General features: G+C 41.7%; 1 protein-coding gene across 4 annotated transcripts in view; it reads right to left on the bottom strand.

The window, feature by feature from the left end:
• Positions 1–24,498, bottom strand: part of LOC139545753 (EGF-like repeat and discoidin I-like domain-containing protein 3) — a 264,851-nt gene that overhangs the window by 210,464 nt on the left and 29,889 nt on the right. For 2 of the 4 annotated variants that reach the window (XM_071353873.1, XM_071353874.1), the window contains exon 2: positions 21,815–21,889. The exons of the other annotated variants lie outside the window; for them this stretch is intronic. In XM_071353873.1, the coding sequence (XP_071209974.1) occupies positions 21,815–21,889 (75 nt within the window). The remainder of the gene's footprint in view (positions 1–21,814; positions 21,890–24,498) is intronic. 4 annotated transcript variants of the gene reach the window in all.

The following is a 24,498-nucleotide window of genomic DNA, read 5'->3' as shown; positions in this document are numbered from 1 at the left end:
GTTAATATTTAATATATTTACACAAATGTACATGGAGTTCGGTATGTTCAGTCTTTTATACAAATATGTCCAAATCGGCTCTAACAGTGGGTATCTAAAAAAGTGGTTATTGGGAATATTATGGTCAACCCTCAGAGTATCGAATGTGACGAATGTGTTATCAACACAAAGGTCACAAAAAAAACACCAGACCGTTCCTGTGCCAGAACTGGAATGCCGTGTCAATCTATGACGCTGAGAAGAGATGATTAGATGTTAATGAAGATAATCTGCTTGTTTACATTTTAAAATGACTTCGGAATTGGGACCAGATTTTAAGGGAGTTCTTAACAATGGGGTTCAAAACATGGGTGCCAAGGTTCATGGGCATTGGGGAGTACAGGAGCGAGACCGGAGAAGTTGGAAGGATTGACTGTAACTCCATGATGGCCCAAGTTGGGTCATCCTTGTTTATCAAATATAGAAACCTAATATACACATTTAGATATATTTGCTGAACAGTAGTAGTGTAAAAAATAGGGAAGTCCCAGGCTGCCTATGGACTTAGGTCTCTCCAGATATACCTTTCTCGTTCGTGGATTTTACTTATTCCAAGTTGCAAATGTAGCTGTACAGTTGTTTGAACATCTACTTTGGCAGAAAAATGGCAATAATTTGGAATAAGTACAAAAACCTAGGTTTTACAGTCATGTTAACATAATTAATGCGACCTGTTAATGAAATGGGTAGAGACGACCACCTTCTGGAACGCACTAAGCAAGACTTCATGGGTGTTTTGAAGTTATTTTAAAACAGAGCCTTAAACGAGTGTGTGACCTTTATCCCCAAATAAGTAAAGACCTGATGCTCCACCTTCAATGGGAAACTGGCACACCCAATTTCTTCTGCTAACTGATTAATGAGGAGGCGCACACTTTTTGTAAGGTTTAACTTATAACCAGAGAATGTCCCAAAACCTTGTAGCATGTCCAAGAGATAGGGTATAGACTCCACAGGGTTAGAGATGTATAAAAGATTGTCTGCATATAAGGAGGACACCTTGTGAGTTATGTATTCCCTTAATCCTCTCCTCCGTCCGCAGGATGAAAGCAAGAGGCTCAATAGCCATATCAGATAGGAAAGGGGATAAACAGCAACCCTGCCTGGCCCCCCTGTGGAGAGGGAAGTAGCTGGAGGTAACATTGTTGTTGCGAACAGAAACCACTGGGGATGAGTACACAATCTTAATCCAGGAAAGGAATGGTGGGCCAAACCCAAATCTCTCTAGTACTGTAAATTGATATTCTCACTCAACCCATTCGAAAGCCTTTTCAGCATCAAGAGAGATGACAACTTCTGGCTGTAAAGTTGAGTGGGCAGAATAAAGAACATTAAGTAGCCGGTGCATATTATAGAAAGATGGCCTACCTGAGATAAATCCGGTTTGGTCAGAGATAATTATATTAGGCATCACTGTCTCTTAACGGCGCGAGAGGACCTTAGCGAGAATTTTAGAACCGCAGCACAAAAGGCTTACAGGGCGGTATGAGCCACAGTCTAGGGGATTATTGTCTTTTTTAAGCAAAACCGAAATAGTCGCCTGGGTAAGTGTCTGTGGCAGTTTCTGACTAGAAAGGATTTCATTGTACATTGAGCTGAGGATAGGGGATAATTTAGAGGAGAATGCTTTATAAAATTCAATAGGGAAGCCATCAGGCCCAGGGGCTTTACGGCTCTGCATGGACTGGATTGCCAGAGTAGCTTCATCATCACTTATTGAGGAATCCATTTTGTTTTGGTCATCTGAATTGAGACAGGTTTTCTAGAAATGCATGCATATGAGATGTGTCAGGATGAGCCTCTGACGAGTAAAGAGCAGAATAGAACAGCTTAAATGTATTGTTGGTGTCTTTGGGATTGGTAGAAGTTAAATCAGCAGCAACACAGATTTCAGGTATGGTGCTGCTCACAGCGGATTGTCGGAGCTGGTGAGATAACAACTTGCCAGCTTTCTCTCCGTGTTCATAGAATTTTTGCCTCGACTTAAACAGAAGCTGCTCCGTTTGTTTTGGTGGAAAGATTGTCAAATTCTGATTGGTGTAGCCATCTCTCTTTGTAGAGTTCAGGAGTCGGAGAAGAGGCACATCTGTTGTCCACATTGATAATGAGTTGAGATAGCGTTTGGTGCGCTGTTTGTTGTAATACACTGTGTATGAAATAATTTGGCCCCTTAAAAATGCTTTTTTCTGATTCCCACACAGTAGAGTGAGACACGTCAGGGGTGCAGTTGATCTGAAAAAATACATCAATGTGAGTTGATATGTATTTTTTAAAGGCACTACAGGATAGTAGTAGTTGGTCACGTCACCACGCTCATTGTGACACAGTACTGTCCGGAAAGCGGATATCTATCTGGACAGGGCTATGGTCTGAGATAATGATGCTGTGAAATTGGCAATTAGTTACAAAAGGAGGAATTCTATTGTCCAGCAGGAAAAAGTTCATCCAAGATTATGAGCGGTGAACTGGAGAAAAAAGGAATACTGTTTAGCAGTGGGATTGCTCCTCCTCCATGGATCAGACAAATTCTAGAATTCTAGAAATTAGTTGATTACTGCGCCTGATTTTGAAATTACATTGTTGGGCTTCGGTCTGGATCTGTCTAGACTTGGATGCAATACACAATTGAAATCTCCGCCCAATATCAAATGATGAGAGTTAAGGTCGGGAAGTGTTGTGATGAGGTGAGAGAAAAATTGAGCGTCATCCCAATTAGGACCATAGAGGTTAGCCAGAATAACCTGTGTGCTAAACAATTTCCCCATCACTATAATGTATCTGACAATAGTATCTGATATTACTTTGGAAGAGACAAACGGGGTGCCTTTTCTGGCTGCTCCTCTGGCCTTAGCACCAAAGTTGGAAGGAAATATTTGGTCTGCCCATCCTCTCTTTAGTATATCATGGTCGCTGGACCGGAGATGGGTCTCTTGGAGAAAAACAATGTCCGGACGTAAGATGAGCTTACACTCCGCTACGTTTGACCACCTTGTTAATTCCTTTCACATTCCAGCTGATAAAGCATGTGAAGCCTAGAGTATGTGAATAGTCATAGTAATCAGAAATGAATGCTAGTAAGATCACATGGCCAGTGTGCTGAAAGGTCAGAGTATTGAAATGAAAATAAATAAAAAACAGCAAAATACTCAGCAGAAAACCTTGGACCCCTATGCTGGCCATCTTAGAAGGCTGCATCTACCTCTCCTAGACGAGAGCAAAAATGCTACCAGGTTAAACTGAACCTCAGTAGAGCTCTATCCAGGGTGAACATAATCAAGTTTACACCTAGGGAAGGAGATTCTGGAGGGAACCACATCAGCCTTCCAAGGTATCTTATGCAATATGCATACTTGAAGCATAGTAAAACAATATATAAAAAAGGAGGTATAGGTATATGTCGTGTGCACCCTCCCACCACCCCCCCCATCCACTTATGACTTAAAACATAAACATGTACATACACTACCACTTTCAAAAGTTTGGGGTCACTTGGAAATGTTCTTGTTCTTGAAAGAAAACCACATTATTTTCTGTCCATTAAAATGACATCAAATTGATCAGAAATACAGTGTCGACAATGTTAATGTTATAAATGACTATTGTTGCTGGAAAAGGCAGATTCTTTTTAATGGAATATCTACATAGGCGTACAGAGGCCCATTATCAGCAACCATCACTCCTGTGTTCCAATGGCACGTTGTGTTAGCACAATTTGGTAATTATGTTAGCACAGCTGAAAACTGTTGTCCTGATTAAAGAAGCAATAAAACTTGCCTTCTTTAGACTAGTTGAGCATTAGCATGTGTGGGTTCGATTACAGGCTCAAAATGGCCAGAAACAAAGAACTTTCTTCTGAACCTTGTCAGTCTATTATTGTTCTGAGAAATTAAGGCTATTCCATGCGAGAAATTGCCAAGAAACTGAAGATCTTGTACAACGTTATGTACTACTCCCTTCACAGAACAGCGCAAACTGGCCCTAACCAGAATAGAAAGAGGAGTGGGAGGCCCCGGTGCACAACTGAGCAAGAGGACAAGTACATTAGAGTGTCTAGTTTGAGAAACAGATGCCTCACAAGTCCTCAACTGACAGCTTCATTAAATAGTACCGCAAAACACAGGTCTCAATGTCAACAGTGAAGAGGTGACTCCGGGATACTGGCCTTCTAGGCAGAGTTGCAAAGAAAAAGCCATATCTCAGACTGCCCAATAAAAGATTAAGATGGGCAAAAGAAAACAGACACTGGACAGAGGAACTCTGCCACTCCACAGAGGATTATCTAGAAAAAGCAGCGGAGATGCGAGTTAGGTTTCTAAGAAGAGGCTATTCGCCACAATGTGTGGATGAAGCTCTTAATTTGGCATTGGGAAAAACAAGAGATGAACTGCTACAAAAAAGACCCGCTAAAGAACACTCCGTAATGTTCACAACCACATATACTTTGAACTCGCGAAAAGTGGGAGATGCGGTCAAGAAACACTGGCATATTTTATCATCGGACCCAGCTTTCCGGCTGAATTAAAAAATCCACCACTTACTGTGTATAGGATAGGTCGCAATTTGGTTCATGCCAACTGCCAGCCACAAAAGAAAATCAGCCAGGCTCTTTTACGCCCTCTTCCAAATGGTAGCTATAAATGCAGAGGATGCGAACAGCGCAACAATATGATGAAGTGTGAATATTTCTGCCACCCACATACAGGAAAACAGTTCCAAATATATAACATTATTACGTGTTCCACCACCCATGTTATTAAAGGTAAAATAAATGTTATTTACATTATTAACTGTCCATGTGGGCTGTGCTATGTAGGTAAAACCTCTCATTCTCTCAAACAGAGAATCAGTGAACATAAGTTCAATCAGGAGAAACGACAGGGATTATCCAGTCGCAGTACATTTTAATGACCTAAAGCATGCCATTTCTACCTTTAGATTTTGTGGAATAGAGAAAGATAAGATATCAGCCAGGGGAGGTGATTTTAATAATACTCTGAGTAAAAGAGAATGTTTTTGGACTTTCACCCTGCAGACATTATTTCCTTAATGATGAAATGCCTATGTATGTTATGTTGTGAATTTGAACATGATTTATGCCTCTATTTAAGATTATTCTGATGTTTTTCGTACGATGTACCCAATGATTCATGGAAACTTGTTCGGTAGGTCTATGTCCTCATTGTGGTTTTACAGACGTGTTTAATACGTCTTATTTATGAAATACATATTGTTATATTTGGAAGCACTTATTTGTTTTTCCTTCGCCTCCAACCCCTTTCGATGCGTGGAATGGATGTGGGTGGGGCTAGGTCTACATAAGGGTGCTAATTTTAAAAAAACTCACAAAAGCTCTGACGAAGGCCGTGAGGACGATATGTAAGCTTATTAAAGATCAGTGATACTATCAAGAGCAGTGTGTGGTTTCCTTTTTCATTCATCTTGTTCAACTGTTACCATGCACCTGCAAAAAGATTGCTCAGATGTGCGAGTGCCTTTTGAATATACAATGACTATATAAACTCAGCAAAAAAAGAAACGTTATTTTCAGCAAAATGAAATTGTGTAAATATTTGTATTTGTATGAACATAACAAGATTCAAAGAAGACATAAACTAAACAAGTTCCACAGACATGTGACTAACAGAAATTGAATAATGTGTCCCTGAACAAAGGGAGGTCAAAATCAAAAGTAACCGTCAGCATCTGGTGTGGCCACCAGCTGCAGTAAGTACTGCAGTGCATCTCCTCCTCATGGACTGCACCAGATTTGCCAGTTCTTGCTGTGAGATGTTACTCACTCTTCCACCAAGGCACCTGCAAGTTCCCAGGACATTTCAGTGGGGAATGGCCCTAGCCCTCACCCTTCGATCCAACAGGTCCCAGACGTGCTCAATGGGATTGAGATCCGGGCTCTTCGCTGGCCATGGCAGAACACTGACATTCCTGTCTGGCAGGAAATCACGCACAGAACGAGCAGTGTGGCTGGTGGCATTATCATGCTGGAGGGTCATGTCAGGATGAGCCTGCAGGAAGGGTACCACATGAGGGAGGAGGATGTCTTCCCTGTAACGCACAACGTTGAGATTGCCTGCAAAGACAACAAGCTCAGTCCGATGGTGCTGTGACACACCGCCTCAGACCGTGACGGAACCTCCACCTCCAAATCGATCCCGCTCCAGAGTACAGGCATCGGTGCAACGCTCATTCCTTCGACGATAAACGCGAATCTGACCATCACCCCTGGTGAGACAAAACCGTGACTCGTCAGTGACGAGAGCTTTTTGCCAGTCCTGTCTGGTCCAGCGACGGTGGGTTTGGGCCCATTGGCGACGTTGTTGACGGTGATGTCTGGTGAGGACCTCCCTTACAACAGGCCTACCTCAGTCCAGCCTCTCTCGGCCTGTTGCGGACAGTCTGTGCACTGATGGAGGGATTGTGCGTTCCTGGTGTAACTCGGGCAGTTGTTGCCATCCTGTACCTGTTTTGCAGGTGGGATGTTTGGAATTACCGATCCTGTGCAGATGTTGTTACACGTGGTCTGCTACTGCGAGGATGAACAGCTGCCCGTCCTCTCTTCCTGTAAAGCTGTCGTAGGCGTCTCACAGTACGAACATTGCAATTTATTGCCCTGGCCACATCTGCAGTCCTCATGCCTCCTTGCAACATGTCTAAGACACGTTCACGCAGATGAGCAGGGACCCTGTGCATCTTTCTTTTGGTGATTTTCAGAGTCAGTAGAAAGGCCTCTTTAGTGTCCTAAGTTTTCATAACTGTGACCTTAATTGCCTACCGTCTGTAAGCGGTTCCTGTCTTAACGACCGTTCCAAATGTGCATGTTCATTAATTGTTTATGGGTCATTGAACAAGCATGGGAATCAGTGTTTAAACCCTTTACAATGAAGACCTGTGAAGTTATTCAGATTTTTATGAATTATCTTTGAAAGACAGGGTCCTGAAAAAGGGACGTTTCTTTTTTTGCTGAGTTTATCTACAAACCACACATGACTTGCTCATATACCCCTTGATTGTTCCACGGTGTGTAGGGGCGGATTGTGTTTACACTATGGCAACCATGTTGTCTTTTTCATGGCCCCATTGTTGGGCAAATGCAACTCGTGATGATTCTAACCCATCCACCCACAGACGTCTGTGGAGTTTTGTACGTGTTCTCAATTCTCTCTATCTCCTCAGAACACCTTGGGGTCATATCCGGCCTGTGCTGGGCTGGTACCTGTTTGCATTATGGATGGTTATTACTTCCTCCTGGTTGTCATTGAGATTAAGCCAATCTGTCCCAGGGAAATCTTGACACGGACAATACCACCTCAGGGAAAGAGGAGGGGAACCATTTGATTAAGTCAAAACTAGTGCCTTTTCGCAGACCCATTGGTTGATGATTCACGTATGGAGAACCTCTTATTGGATCAAAAGTGATTAGAAACATAGGTATAAAACATATTTATAACTCATATATTGTATGGTTATAAGGCTCTCTCTAGAAGACAGGGGTTTAGGTAAAAGTGAAGAATACAGAGCGTGAGCTAGATAATGAGAAAGTGTTTCTTAATCCTATTAAACCTAACAATTTTTATATTATTATTATCATGGATCTACTTAATGTGTCTGTGTGAAGACTTGCAAGGATAATGTTGTGCCTGATTCCTTTTAGTAAAGATGATCGTAAATGGACATGCTCTTTCATGAGGTTTTGCTTTCTGTGAACTTCTTGTTGTTCTTGTGTAGGAGCAGTATGTACACTTGATTTTAGTCCATGTTTTACTTGGAGCTCAACTCACACTAAAAAAATTAATACATCTATTTACAGTATTTCTAAGATGGGATGATGTAAATAAAACTATGCGGCATTACACACTGCAATGGATATTCCAACCCTGAGTCCCAGCCTGCTCTGCTCTTGCTGATCAAAAACGTTTGTGTATGCTACCTAACCAATGGCTGTGCTGTGTAGACCTACAGTGGCAGTTCAGGAGGAGAGTCAAAGGCTTCTTCCGAAAATATTTAGCCTATAGCCTATGTTCTGTTCAGTTTGAGAAGGTTAGCACAAAGATGACAAGGAGCACCGGAGGTCAACTTTAATAGCTTGCTACACCTATAATTGATTTAATAAAATTGAATATGTTTCTTGCCCATGATGTACTTATCAGAGTTTATACAACGGGGAGTTCTAATCCTGAATCCACCGGCTAAATCGAGGACGTTAAAAGGCCTATTTACTCTATTCCATCTGACTGTGCAATCCACTGTCTCATCAGCGCAGACAGGCAATTTATAAACTTGATCTCCGCTATAAAAAGCATCTAGACATTATCTCGCATTTCTTTTAGACTAACATTTCGTTTTCAACAGCAGAGATTTGTATTAACCTTGCTGTCTGTTGTAACATTGTTTCAATATTCAAATTCGATCTCCAGCTGTCCCATAGTAATGAACGTGTTGGGAGTTGGCACAAGACAGACAGGCAGGCAGCGTTTCTCAGCCAGTCAAAATCATGAATCACCTTGCATCACCTTTATGGATATACTCAAAGAAATGTAAATTGAAAAAAGATCAAATGAAACAAAGTGCAGCTAGTCTTTCCAGTTTCAGTTTGAAGTGATTGTGTTAGCTTTGTTTTTGAGGCTAGCTCCTCTGAACAACAGTTCCCGGAGAAGAGAGCACATTTTCAATGCCAGGTGAAATTGTGCCTCATTAGCTCATTGTTATGGTTGTATCCAAATAAATGTCACTAGAAAACAGCTTAAACAAATGCAATTGCAGCTACTGTTGTCATTCTGGCTGCACTGTTTGACATGACTGTAAGTTAGCTGTAGTTGGCTATCTAGCAAGCAAGGGATAAGAACTTTGCAAGGCAGTATGTCAATGGAACATTTAAAATGAATGACTGGGTCGCATCTATATCTTACATGGTAAAGGTGACTTCTTTTAACCTCATAACCATGTGTGTGAGGTGTAAACTTTTGTTTGAAAGTAGATTTGTTTGAGACTACCAAGAAACACTATGTGACCCTGATTTAACCCAATGCATTAAAGGTTCAGCCATGGAAGAAGAGTAGCCAGCAGTTAAGGCTTAAATTTTTTTCTGTGTCACTAGGAGATCTTTCCACTCTACTCTTATCCACGATGGTCTGCGAACCCACAACCTTCTGGCCCGCAGCCCTGTGCACTATTAAAATTCCTGCGTTGCCATGTATTGGTTACAGGACAAAGAACAGTTTCTAAAACTAAGGCTCTGGTCTGTCCAAGAAGTGAGGGTAAACGGTAGACATGTTCTCTGCTATCCACTTTGTTTTAATTATGCTGAACAAAAAAAAATTAAACGCAACATGCAACAATTTCAAAGATTTAACTGAGTTGCTGTTCATAAAGAAATCAGTGAATTGAAATACATTCGTTAGGCCCTCATCTTTGGATTTCACATGACTGGGAATACAGATAACTTTTTTTTAAAGATAGGTGCGTGGATCTTGTGTGACCACCATATGCCTCATGCAGCATGACACATCTCCTTCGCATAAAGTTGATCAGGCTGTTGATTGTGGCCTGTGGAATGTTGTTCCACTCCACTTCAATGGCTGTGTGAAGTTGTTGGATATTGGTGGGAACTGGAACACGCTGTCGTACATGTTGACCGAGAGCATCCCAAACACGCTCAATTGGTGACATTACTGGTGAGTATGCAAGCCATGGAAAGAACTGGGACATTTACAGCTTCAAGGAATTGTGCGAAGTTCCTTACGACATGGGGCTGTGCATTATCATGCTGAAACATTAGGTGATGACGGTAGTTGAAAGGCATGACAATGGGCCTCAGCATCGTGTCTCGGTATCTTTGTGCATTCAAATTGCATTCTCTGGCAACAGCTCTGGTGGACATTCCTTCAGTCAGCATCCCAATTGCACGCTCCCTCAAAACTTGAGACATCTGTGGCATTGTGTTGTGTGGACATTTTAGAGTGGCCTTTTATTGTTCCCAGCACAAGGTGCTGTTTAAGCGTCTTGATATGCCACACCTGTCAGGTGGATGGATTATCTTGGCAAAGGAACATTTTTCACTAAAAGGGATGTAAAAAAATTTGTGAACCACATTTGAGATCATGGAACATTTCTCAGAACTTTTATTTCAGCTCATGAAACATTATATTTTTGTTTAGTATATTATTTTGGGTACAGGGGAGGCTAACTTGTTTTCATTCAAGCATTCATGGAAGGTTTAGTTTAAATATATTTTGCTGAAGGGAGAGCCATCTAATTTCATTTCAGAGAGGTCCGATTTTCTCCATGGTAACACTTATTATGAATAGTGTTCACTGCCGTGCAAGACATTTGACACATTTTATTTGTAGATTCGATTAATAATAGAGGTCAAAGGATTTGCAGTAAAGGTAAGCACCAACGTTTGATAAATATGTTTAATAAACAGTGCATAACCAATTGTAAAGAATGCATTGCATAAAGGTATGTCTTTGAAAATAATGCATAAACAAATGGAAATATTCATGAAAATATATCCATGAAAAGTTAGTCAAGGATATGTTTTGCATTATTCTGCAAAGGCACACGGCAACACGTAGGTCTCGCCAATTTTAATTTCTCTTATAATAAAAACAGTGTAATACATTTGATTTGTTGATTTGATTAGTACTAGAGTTATAGTAAGTAATACAGTCCAGTTACATCTTCTTCTGACAAAGTAGAATGGAAAAAGAGGTGTATTTCTCCAGGTGTGAGCTGGTGTGTGCATGGGCAAGTGCAAGAGCAGGACGTGCTGCTGCCACAATTCTTACAATTCAGTGACCCTCTTTCACCCTCTTCATTCTCATGACTCAGTTCATTGAAATTAAATTGAAGTCATGTGCACAATTATCAGTTTCTTTCTGGTTTCTATTGCCGATCCATCCATTGATGTTATTCATTCACTGAGGAGAGAGACACGTTAGCACCTGGGTGCCAACGCATTACGCATTACGCCATATTTGTCTTCGCCCTTGAAAAGGGAATTTTCCGATTTCTGAAGTAAATATTTTTTCTGTAAATGGAGTTTTATAAAAGGGTTCAGACACTTTTTTGTGATTTGGCTTGTTTTTTTAGAAACATATCAGGTCACTACTTCACAGGAGAGCCATTAGAAGTTTAACTTTTTTTTTAGGACCACTTTCATGTGCCTTAATAACAAACGTGTATACAAACTTTAAATACAAATACAATTGTTAAATTACGAGCCTAGTTGATTCATTCAACTTTTTCACCCAATATTCAACTTTTATGCCAACATTATGCCAACATTATGCCTTCTAGTTGCAGTCGCTGTACTCATTACATACAGGAGAACAATCGCCTTATGGTGAGGATAGGCGTGCTGCAAGCCCAGATTCAGACACAATCGTTAGGCAAGGGTACTTTAAGTGTAGGAAAGGATGAAACAGTGTCTGTGCCACCAATAAGTACAGATATTAGTATAAATCCCCTTGCACAGGAAGGAAATGCTGTAGGAATGCTTAACCGGTGTCGGTCATTCAGCCGACAGAAACTTTCAACCACCTATTAGGCAGCGAGTTGGAGTCAGTGACTGAGCCTTCTCTGGTCTCTCCTTCACACATTACGGGGTCTGAAACGCCGAAGCCTCCCACCATTAGCTCTGACAAATTGAAAACCCTAGTCATTGGTTACTCTATTACCCGCAGTATTAGACTCAAAAAGAATGTACCAGCGATCATACACTGTTTATCAGGGGGCAGGGCGAATCTGAAGATGGTGCTGGCTAAGGCTAAAACTGGTGAATGTAGAAAGTATAGGGATATTGTTATCCACATCGGCACCAACGATGTTAGGATGAAAGAGTCAGAGGTCACCAAGTGCAACATAGCTTCAGCGTGTAAATCAGCTAGAAAGATGTGTTGTCAATGAGTAATTGTCTCTAGCCCCCTCCCAGTTAGGGGGAGTGATGAGCTCTACAGCAGGGTCGCACAACTCAATCGCTGGTTGAACACTGTTTTCTGCCTCTGCGTAGATAATTGGCCCTCTTTCTGGGACTCACCCACAAACAGGACCTAGCCTGGCCTGCTGAGGAGTGACGGACTCCATCCTAGCTGGAGGGGTGCTCTCATCTTATCTATGAACATAGACAGGGCTCTAACACCTCTAGCTCCACAATGAGATAGGGTGCAGGCCAGGCAGCAGGCTGTTAGCCAGCCTGCCAGCTTAGTGGAGTCTGCCACTAGCATAGTCAGTGTATTCAAGTCAGCTCTCCCCATTGAGGCCGTGTCTGTGACTCGATCTAGGATGGGCAAAACTTAACATGGTGGTGTTCGCCTTTGCAATCTCACTGGAATAAAGACCTCCATTCCTGTCATTATTGAAAGAGGTTGTGATATCTCAAAATAGGGCTACGTAATGTTAGATTCCTCACTTCCAAGGCAGTTATAGTCAATTAACTAATCACTGATCATAATCTTGATGTGATTGGCCTGGCTTAAACCAGATGAATTTACTGTGTTAAATGAGGCCTCTCCTCCAGGTTACAGAAGTGACCATATCCCAGCGCATCCCGCAAAGGCAGAGGTGTTGCTAACATTTACGATAGCAAATGTACGTTTACAAAAATTACAGCATTTTCGTCTTTTGAGCTTCTAGTCATGAAATCTATGCAGCCTACTCAATCACTTTTTATAGCTACTGTTTACAGGCCTACTGGGCTGTATACAGCGTTCCTCACTGAGTTCCCTGAATTCCTATCGGACCTTGTAGTCATGGCAGATAGTATTCAAATGTTTTGTGACTTTAATATTCACATGGAAAAGTCCACAGACCCACTCCAAAAGGCTTTCGGAGCCATCATCGACTCACTGAGTTTTGTCCAACATGTCTCTGGACCTACTCACTGCCACAGTCATACTCTGGACCTACTTTTGTCCCGTGGAATAAATATTGTGGATCTTAATGTTGTTCCTCATAATCCTGGACTATCGGACGACAATTTTATTACATTTGCAATCGCAAAAAATAATCTGCTCAGACCTCAACCAAGAATAATGAAAAGCTGTGCTATAAATTCTCGGACAACCCCAAGATTCCCAGATGCCCTTCCAGACTCCCTCCACCTACCCAAGGACGTCAGAGTACAAAAATCGTTTAACCACCTAACTTAGGAACAAAATGTAACCTTGCGTAATACCCTAGATGCAGTCACACCCCTAAAAACAAAAAACATTTGTCAAAAGAAACTAGCTCCCTGGTTTATAGAAAATACCTGAGCCCTGAAGCAAGCTTCCAGAAAATTGGAATGGAAATGGCACCAAACTGGAAATCTTCCGATTAGCTTGGAAAGACAGTACCATGCAGTATCGAAGAGCCCTCATTGCTGCTCGATCATCCTATTTTTCCAACTTATTTGAGGAGAATAACAACAATCCAAAATGTGTTTTTGATACTGTAACAAAGCTAACTAAAAAGCAGCATTCCCCAAGAGAGGATGGCTTTCACTTCAGCAGTGATAAATTAATGAACGTCTTTGACAAAAAGGATCATTAGAAAGCAAATTACGGCCTGTTCTCCAATATTCAGTTGTCCTGAGTCTGCACAACACTGCCTGGACCTAGGATCAAGGGCGACTCAAGTGTTTTAATACTTTATCTCTTGACACATTGATGAAAATAGTTATGGCCTCTAAACCTTCAAGCTGCGTACTGGACCCTATTCCAACTAAACTACTGAAAGTGCTGCTTCCTGTGCTTGGCCCTCCTATGTTGAACATAATAAACCTCCTGTGTACCAAACTCACTAAAAGTGGCAGTAATAAAGCCTCTCTTGAAAAAGCCAAACCTTGACCGAGAAAATATAAAAAACTATCGGCCTATATCGAATATCCCATTCCTCTCAAAAATTGGAGAAAAAGCTGTTGCGCAGTAACTCACTGCCTTCCTGAAGACAAACAATGTATACAAAATCCTTCAGTCTGGTTTTAGACCCCATCATAGCACTGAGACACCTGTCCACAGGCTCCTAGAGCTATGTGCTGCTTTTGATACCATCGATCACCACATACTTTTGAAGAGATTGGGAACCCAAATTGGTCTACACGGACAAGTTCTGGCCTGGTTTAGATCTTATCTGTCGGAAAGACATCAGTTTGTCTCTGTGGATGGTTTGTCCTCTGACAAATCAACTGTAAATTTCGGTGTTCCTCAAGGTTCTGTTTTAGGACCATTATTGTTTTCACTATATATTTTTCCTCTTTGGGATGTCATTCGGAAACATAATGTTAACTTTCACTGCTATACAGACGATACACAGCTGTACATTTCGATGAAACATGGTGTAGCCCCAAAATTGCCCTCCCTGGAAGCCTGTGTTTCAGACATAAGGAAGTGGATGGCGGCAAATGTTTTACTTTTATACTCAGACAAAACAGAGATGCAAGTTCTATGTCCCAAGAAACAAAGAGATCTTCTATTGGATCTGACAATTAATCTTGATGGTTGTACAGTTGTCTCAAATAAAACTGTGAAGGACCTCGGCGTTTCTCTGGACCCTGATCTCTCTTTTGACGAACATATCAAGACTGTTTCAAGGACAGTTGTTTTTCCATCTACGTAACATTGCAAAAATCTGAAATTTCCTGTCCAAAAATGTATCCATGCTTTTGTCACTTCTGGTTTAGACTACTGAAATGCTCTACTTTCCGGCTACCCGGATAAAGCACTAAATAAACTTCAGATAGTGCTAAACATGGCTCCTAGAATCTTGACTAGAAGCAAAAGATTTGATCATATTATTCCAGTGCTAGCCTCTCTACACTGGCATCCTGTTGAGGCTAGCGCCGATTTCAAGGTTTTACTGCTAACCTACAAGAATTACATGGGCTTCCTCCGACCTATCTTTATGATTTGGTCCTGCCGTACATACCTACACGTACGCTACGGTCACAAGATGCAGCCTCCTTATTGTCCCTAGAATTTCTAAGCAAACATCTGGAGGCAGGGCTTTCTCCTATAGAGCTCAATTTTTATGGAATGGTGAATGGTCTGCCTATCCATGTAAGAGACGCAGACTCAGGCTCAACCTTTAAGTCTTTATTGAAGACTCATCTCTTCAGTCGGTCCTATGATTGAGTGTAGTCTGGCTCAGGGGTGTGAAGGTGAACGGAAAGGCACTGGAGCGATGAACCGCCCTTGCTGTCTCTGCCTGGCCGGTTCCCCTCTCTCCACTGGGCTTTTCTCCCTCTAAGCTTATTATTACGGGGGCTGAGTCACTGGCTTACTGGTGCTCTTCCATGCCATCACTTGAGTGGGTTTAGTCACTGACGTGATCTTTCTGTCCGGGTTGGCGCCCCACTCGAGTTTGTGCTGTGTGAGAGATCTTCGTGGGCTATACTCGGCCTTGTCTCAGGGTAGTAAGTTGGTGGTTGAAGATATCCCTCTAGTGGTGTGGGGGCTGTGGTTTGGCAAAGTGGGTGGGGTTATATCCTGCCCGTTTTGCCCTGTCCGGGGGTATCGTCTGACGGGGCCACAGTGTCTCCTGACCCCTCCTGTCTCAGACTCCCGTATATACACTGCAAAAGTTTGTATCAGGGGGCTAGGATCAGTCTGTTATAGCTGAAGTTTTTCTCCTGTCTTATCCGGTGTCCTGTGTGAAATTAAGTATGTTCCCTCTTCTCTCCTTTCGGAGGACCTGAGCCCTAGGACTATACCTCAGGACTACCTCGCCTGATGACTCCTTGCTGTCCCCAGTCCAGCTGTTGTCCCCAGTCCACCCCAGTCCACCTGCTGCTGCTCCAGTTTCAACTTTCCGGCCTGGATCTCCTCCCACGTCCAGGATCCCTTACCGTCCAAGATATCCTCCCATGTCCAGGATGTCTGCTCCTCCTGGCCACGCTGCTTTGTCCGTTTGTGGTGGGATCTTCTGTTATGCTCGTTGTTGGAATGAGTTTGGTGGGTGTGGCTTGAAGCTTGAAGGGCAGCGGTGCATTTTGAACCCACAACCTAACCCCTCCCAGTTTTTCAACTGGTCACTCAGAACAGCACTGTTTCTGTTTAGTTGAACGCTGCACTACCTTTCTTCATACTGAACGCAGCCTTAGTGACTTTTCTACTCCAAAATGAATTGCGATAAAATGATGGTGAGACCATTAGAGTATAATTTTCCTTTGCAAAATTGAGCAACATGAACAACATAATAGTCCATATTATAAGGATGGTGTGTTATTTAGCAATAAGCATTAACACCTGTATCCCAGCTGATGCATCATACAATAAGCTATGGGTTGCCCATCTGTATTTATGCTAAACATTAGCTAGATCAGTGCCTCACAAATGTTTTCAGTCATGCCACGCCTATCATCATGGGGGATGAATTCAATGAACTGCTTCTATTGTTTAACAAAAATATGGTATAAGAATACCTTTAATTCATCAAGAAACACTACATACAAACACCAGTACCTGGTTTCCCTTCCATATTGAAATCAAGAAGAATAAAATCACAAAGGATGAATAAACCGGCTTACTGCTATGCATCTCTGTCAATTTTTTATGTTGATCTTCTCAACTAAAATAAATCATAAATGTGATTCTGGAAGTATTCTTAGGGTGACTATTAACATGAGGAGTGCTTTAAGCATTTGCATGAGGAGTGAGCAATAACATGATGTGTTTTCGAAACATACTGTACATAAGGATAGGTGAATGCTGCTGTCTCTGTTTGGGGAGAGAAACATGCTTGATTGAGCCTACTGCCTGAGGTTCAGACACAGCCCTTCTCTAATTATTTCACCTATTAGAAAACCAGTTGAGTTAAAGTTTAAAATACTACCAACATTGTCTTTGAACTCTTGAGTTATAAATTGAGCCCAATATAACCATTACCAATTACCACTTGTTTTGAGAAATAGTGCTCACGTGAGATGCACATCTTTTCACTTCGCAATAGAAACTTTATCAATTAGAAAAATATTATTTTCTACATAATTCTTATTTATGATGATGAATTTACCATGTTAAATGTGACTGTACTTCTTAGTTTTTAAAATATCTCACAGAATGAAGGGTTTGCTAAAAAGAAAGGCGGGAGAGAGAAAGATAGGAGCTATTGCTCCGTCTCCTTACAAGCCATGCACAACTTTTACTTCACAAGCCACTTCCTCTGAGTAACGTGCCAAACCAGAAGCATAATTTGTGGCTGGGGGGGATCCAATCATAAAATTATGAATTAGTAGTACTGTGTACTGTAAAAACACAGAAAGCCAGTAGCTACGGTGGGGAAATGATTTCCAATCCAACAGGTTCATCATGGTCTGTTATTGAGGGGGTCAAATTAGTCTGTCTCTAATATAGGGGAAGGTCATGACCCCGCTGTCCCCCCCACAAGTTACACGCCTGCACACACTCATTCACACATGCAAGGTTGTTTGATGCTTCCTCGCTGTACCCAGTAGAATAAGAAACAATGGCCCTCTGTTTCTTTCTCTAGTCCTGTCTTCATCCTTTCCATTTTCCAGTCTTGTCAGCACTGTGGAAGTGATGGGTAAAGCCATCCAGAAACCACTAGCTGCTACGTTGACATGTGGCATTAGTAAAATAATTAACATACTGCACTCTTAAGAATGAGCTTTGAGTCTCTGTTACTTACTACTCATCTGCCTCATATTAGGGATGCATTACATGTCTTTTAAACATCTTGCAACCAAATTATAATGATTTGCAAGTAAAAAATAAAATTTTCAAATGTGTCCAAAGACCAAATGTAAAATTGAGCGTCAAATTGGTGTTCTGAGCATAAGAAAAGGTCAAAGAAAAAACATTTCTGTGACAGACTAGAAGAATGCTTTCACCATTTCATCTCAGGCCAATAGCCACACATCCACTTCCTGATTGTGAAAGATCGGTCTTCTACTTTCAATCAATACGTTTTCGACATCTCCTTTGAAGTGTCTCCGTGAGAAACCAATCGCGTGTCAGCTTGGAGGTGCTCAATAACACTGTCCGTTCCACATAAAGATCATGTTGGAGCAGCTGCTTGCAAAGTTACCTGAGGTGAATTTAATGAGGAACATCCCATCTACACATGGCAATAAAACAATTGTGTTTGTACCCACATTCAGTGTGATATGGCTGTGCTACCTCATGGTGTAAGCATAGTATTAGAGATGAATTCAAACAGAAGTTGACGCATCATTTAATGCAATGGGATACATCCATTTCGTGATTGAATCATTTCAAATCGTTGTAAATTTCGAAAGAAAATTACAGATGACAAATGCCAGTTGACAAATATACATGCACACTAAGGGGATTTGGAGATCTTTTGTTACAGGCACAGCCGAGCTTATTCACCCCCACCGTGTTTTAACATATCATTCTTAAGTTTTTGTTCTTGTGCATCAAATACAGTCTCCTACAAGCCCATATGTTATGTGGATGACATGTCAAGGTCTCAAAGCTCACATTTATTCCAGGCAGAGCTAAGAATCTCCCTGTTCACTCATGACTGCACAGCCAGGCACGACTCCAATACCATCATTACATTTGCCGATGACACAACAGTGGTAGGCCTGATCACCGACAACAACGAGACAGCCTATAGGGAGGAAGTCAGAGGCCTGGCCGTGTGGTGCCAGGACAACAACCTCTCCCTCAACGTGATCAAGACAAAGGAGATGATTGTGGACGACAGGAAAAAGAGGACCGAGCACGCCCCCATTCTCATCGACGGGGCTGTAGTGGAGCAGGTTGAGAGCTTCATGTTCCTTGGTGTCCTCATCACCAACAAACTAGAATGGTCCAAACACACCAAGACAGTCGTGAAGAGGGCACGACAAAACCTATTCCCCCTCAGGAGACTGAAAAGATTTGGCATGGGTCCTCAGATCCTCAAAATGTTCTACAGCTGCACCATCGAGGGCATCCTGACTGGTTGCATCACTGACTGGTATGGCGACTGCTCGGCCTCCGACTGCAAGGCACTACAGAGGGTAATGCGAATGGCCCAGTACATCACTGGGGCCAAGCTTCCTGCCATCCAGGACCTCTATACCAGGCGGTGTCAGAGGAAGGCCCTTAAAATTGTCAAAGACTCCAGCCACCCTAGTCATAGACTGTTCTCTCTACTACCACATGGCAAGCGGTACCAGAGCACCAAGTCTAGGTCCAAGAGGCTTCTAAACAGCTTCTACCCCCAAGCCATAAGACTCCTGAACATCTAGGCACACGGCTACCCAGACTATTTGTATTGCCCTCCCCCACCCCTCCACACCCCTGCCACTCTCTGCTGTCATCTATGCATAGTCACTTTAAAAACTCTACCTACATGTACATACTACCTCAACTAACCAGAGCCCCCGCACATTGACTCTGTACCAGCACCCCCCTCTATATATTGTTATGTTTTACTGCTGCACTTTAATTACTTATTACTTTTATCTCTTATTCTCATCCGTATTTTTTGTAAAATGCACTGTTGGTTAGGGGCTCGTAAGTAAGCATTTCACAATTTGATCTGATTTGAATCTGTCAGATGCTACAGAGCTTCCCCAGAGAGTTAAGGACAAGGCAGACTCCAAATGTCATACAGTAGCTATTGTGCTGTTCAGCAGTATTCTGAAAATACTTTCCACAATGGATTTATTGTGTTTCCAAATGCACTTTGGAGAATATTCCACATAAATAGAGAACAGAGAAAAGGCAATATTGCGTTGATTGAAAACATGTCTTGTAAAAGCTGTTATAATATGCAAATGCCAGTCAGCTGCTGCTCTCCACTTCTCTAAAAAGTCACAGTAGTTGCATTCTAATTAACATGTGGTTTTGTCAAAGACCTAGCTTCACACATTTAACATTTTCATGACTTTTAAAGCCATATGTGTATATAAACATTAAGCACATACACATGGGAGAGAGAGAGAGAGATGGCGTGAATGAGAGGGATGCAAGGAGGCACAAAAGAGGCAGCACAAAATAGAGCAGGAGAGAGGGAAATTTGCAAGAAAATGTTATATCTCTAGGATGGGCATGTACAGATGACTGAAGCATGTACATTGGGATTAAGGGTCTCACTGCCATGAGGAGAGCAGGTAGGGGTGATGGGGAAGGGTGGGCACAGCAGAAGTCAAGGAGACAAGCTGCCACACGCCAGACGGGACACCAACTTAACAATTCAAACAGAGAGCACACCTCGCCACTTGCGAAACCGTTAAATATGCAACCATTGACACCATACTGACAGACGCGCAACGCAAGCCTTCAATCCATAACCACCAACAAAGTACGGAGCCATGATGGGTTTTGAGATACACTACCGGTCAAAAGTTTTAGATCACCTACACATTCAAGCGTTTTTCTTTATTGTTACTATTTTCTACATCAAGCGCTATGCTGAAACTGGCTCTCATGAGGACCGCCAGGAATGGAAGACCCAGAGTTACCTCAACCGCTGTGTCTTTGTAAGACACGGTGTGGGTGAAGGGATGATATCTGCATGTGTATTTCCCACTGTAAAGCATGGTTTGATTTTATTTGATTTAATTTGGAGAAGCAGGTGTTATGGTGTGGGGATGCTTTGCTGGTGACACTGTCTGTGATTTATTTATAATTCAAGGCACACTTAACCAGCATGGTTACCACAGCATTCTGAAGTGATACGCCATCCCATCTGGTTTGGGCTTAGTGGGACTGTCATTTGTTTTTCAACAGGACAATGACCCAACACACCTCCAGGCTGTGAAAGGGCTATTGAACCAAGAAGGAGAGTGATGGAGTGCTGCATCAGATGACCTGGCCCCACAATCCCCGACCTCAACCATATTGAGATGGTTTGGGATGAGTTGGACAGCAGAGTGAAGGAAAAGCCGCCAACAAGTGCTCAGCATATGTGGGAACTCCTTCAAGACTGTTGGAAAAGCATTCCAGGTGAAGCTGGTTGAGAGAATGCCAAGAGTGTGCAAAGCTGTCCTCAAGGCAAAGAGTGGCAATTTGAAGAATCTCAAAAATAAAATATATTTGTCACGTTCCTGACCTATTTCTGTTAGTTTGTTGTATGTGTTAGTTGGTCAGGACGTGAGTTTGGGTGGGCATTCTATGTTTTCTGTTTCTATGTTGGTTTAAGGGTTGCCTGGTATGGCTCTTAATTAGAGGCAGGTGTTTTGCGTTTTCCTCTAATTGAGAGTCATATTTAGGTAGGTTGTTTCACAGTGTTCGTTGTGGGTGGTTGTCTCCTGTGTCAGTGTTTGTCGCACCATACGGGACTGTTCGGTTTGTTTGTAAGTTCGGTCTTTTGTGTAGTCATTTTCCTGTTCGTGAGTTCTGCGTTTTATGTAAGTTCGCATGTCCAGGTTTGTCTACTCCGTTTTGTTGTTTTGTTAGTTTATAGTCAAGTTCGTGTTTTCGTCTTTTCTGTAAATAAATATGTCATCACAACCCGCTGCGCCTTGGTTCAATCACTACTCCTCCTCTTCGGTTGAAGAGGAAGAGGATTACCGTTACAATATTTGAATTTGTTTAAGACTTTTTTGCTTACTACATGATTCCATATGTGTTATTTCATAGTTTTGATGTCTTCACTATTTTTCTACAATGAAGAAAATAGTACAAATAAAGTAAAACCCTTGAATGAGTAGGTGTTCTAAAACTTTTGACCGGTAGTGTACTCATGCACACACAATCACAGATGACAGCCGTGTCATTTCAGCAAGTGTTTATGATCTCACTTACCAACCTCCACACTATTAAGACAAGTTTAGGTCCTGAAAAGCCAGTGCAACACTCACATGAGAAAGATTCGTCGGCCAGAACATTGAGGCAGGCAGCCCCATTCTCGCAGGGATTGGGCTCGTAAACTTCCCCTGCAAGACACAGGGAGACAAGAACACAGGGTCCCATGGGGTTAGAGAACAACCCTCTGCTCATTAAAATGGTCAGACAGCTGGATCAGCCAGCAGTACTGATGATACTTTAATGAAGTATTTTGAGTAGCTTGAGTCCATAGAATTACCCAATAAAAGCCTTGACTCTGCAAATTCCCTGTGAGTCTTTTTTTTGGCACAATAATCTAATGAGGGAGAATTGGAATCCCAAGTCTGATTAGAACTCAAACCAGTTCAGAGAGTGAGTTGGTGTCAGACTGGTCACAAGCTTCTATGGGGTTGGTAATATGCACAGAACGCTACTCCATCTTCAAAGTCAAAGTTTGCGGGCATGAATCATTCTAATAGGCCTGGCTTGGCGCTGATGTTTGAGAATCTTTACACACAGCTCTTAAACACCCTCCTCTTAAGTGGATCCATATGTGTAGTCACTATTTCGGTTTAAAATGTTCCTGCCACGTAAAAAATATTCCATCCCGAGAATAAATCACTTTTCTCCTAAGGTAACCTGGTATTTCCTGCCAAAACCGGAAGTGTCATTCTAAAGCAGGGTTTCCCTAATTAATTTTTACAAAATAACTTAAAAATTAGGAGCTGAAATGTCTTGAGTCAACAAGCAAGCCTAAATAAGTTCAGGAGTAAAAATGTGCTTAACAAGTCACATAATAAGTTGTGTGGACTCTTAATAGTGTTTAACATGATTTTTGATCTCTGTACCCCACAAATACAATTATCTGTAAGGTCCCTCAGTCGAGCTGTGAATTTCAAACACAGATTCTACCACAAAGACCAGAGATGTTTTCCAATGCCTCGCGAAGAATGGGACCTATGGGTATATGGGTAAAAACATTGAATATCCCTTTGAGCATGGGTAAGTTATTAATTCAACTTTGAATGGTGTATCAATACACCCAGTCACCACAAAGGTACAGGCGTCCTTCCTAACTCAGTTGCCGGAGAGGAAGGACACCGCTCAGGGATTTCACCATGAAGCCAATGGTGACTTTAAAACAGTTAGAGAGTTTAATGGCTGTGATAGGAAAAAATGGAGGATGGATCAACAACATTGTAGTTAGTCCACAATACTAACATAAATGACAGAGTGAAAAGAAGGAAGCCTGTAGAGAATAAAAATATTCCAAAACATGCATCCTGTTTGCAACAAGGCACTGAAGTTGTACTGCAAAAAATGCACAATCCAGATTTCGAAGGTTTTTAGAGACTTACCCAGAAACACTCACAGCTGTAATCACTGCCAAAGATTATTCTTACATGTACTGACTCAGGGGGTAGAATACGTCTTATTTTTCATAATTATTTTTACAAATGTTAAAAGTTTTGTTCCATTTTGACATTACATAGAGTTTTGTGTAGATTGTTGACAATTTTTTTTTAATTAAATACATTTTAATCCCACTTTGTACACAGAAAAATGTGGAAAAAGTCAAGGGGTGTGAATACTTTCTGAAGGCACTGTAAATATGTCCCCACTGGGCACAGACTTCGGTTTTGATTTACATTTGTTTGAGTTGTCAAATAGTGTGAATTCAACATGAAATCAACAAAAACATTGATTTAGGTTAAAAGTTGGGTAAAGAAATTACGAAATGCCCTCACGTTGATGACTTTTTGCAAATGCATTAACCTTACCCTAATATTTCCGCTAATGTTGTGCGATGTGGGTATAGGCTACCTCCTGTTTCTCTCTCTATTTTTCCTTCATACCTTCCTCACTCGCAACAGTTTAATAAAATTGCCTACGTTTCGTTGTCCTTATCTTCATCATGGTAACGACATGCTTGAATAATAGGCTATTGGACTAGAATAAGATGCAGATGGCTTTCGCTTCTCTTCACGAAGATTGAATGGATGTGACAATGTTCCCTCTAAGCAGACGAAACGCCATGCCGCGCAGAGACGTAAGAGGTTGAACTTCACTGATAGTCTTTCAATCACCTGCGAGATTTCAGATCAGAGCCTCGCGTGTGCACATTTGTTGATATTCTTTGCTAGTTAGCGAGTTACTACCCCAGTTATAGATAAGTACAGATCAGCAATGGGAAGTTACTGCTTTCTACAAGAGCACAAAACATGAAGGCTACATTTCAAGCTGTCTTTGAAAAGCCAGTCAGGTATAAAGCTTGTCTTAATTAAAAGGGAAGGGTTGTATTTTGAGAAAGGCTTGAATACGCAAATAAACCAATAGGCAGAGGGGTAGACTACATTGTCTAATTTTCTGTATGGTAATAAGAATTCATTGTATTTTGTAAAGTGGTTCCTTGCGTCAAACAACACAATAACATTTACAGTCACCTATTTGGCCCATGGTGTTACAGACCAAGTCATGGATTAATGACAAGCCTTTCATAATGTAAAATGTTTTTAAAAGTCTCATGCAATGTAGGCCTGCATTGAACACCACATATTGTCTACTATAGGCTATATCATATATATCAAAAGCTATTCCCATGTGAAAATGTTATCCTTTAAAGAAAGAAATATGCAAACAGGTTTGATGTTCACCAAAAGGCATGTGGGAACATATGGAAGGAGATACTCTGGTCAGATGAGACTAAAATAGATTTGTT

Source organism: Salvelinus alpinus, chromosome 19, assembly GCF_045679555.1.
Source record: "Salvelinus alpinus chromosome 19, SLU_Salpinus.1, whole genome shotgun sequence".
Taxonomy (NCBI): Eukaryota; Metazoa; Chordata; class Actinopteri; order Salmoniformes; family Salmonidae; genus Salvelinus; species Salvelinus alpinus.
This window is presented reverse-complemented; position numbering and strand designations above follow the sequence as displayed.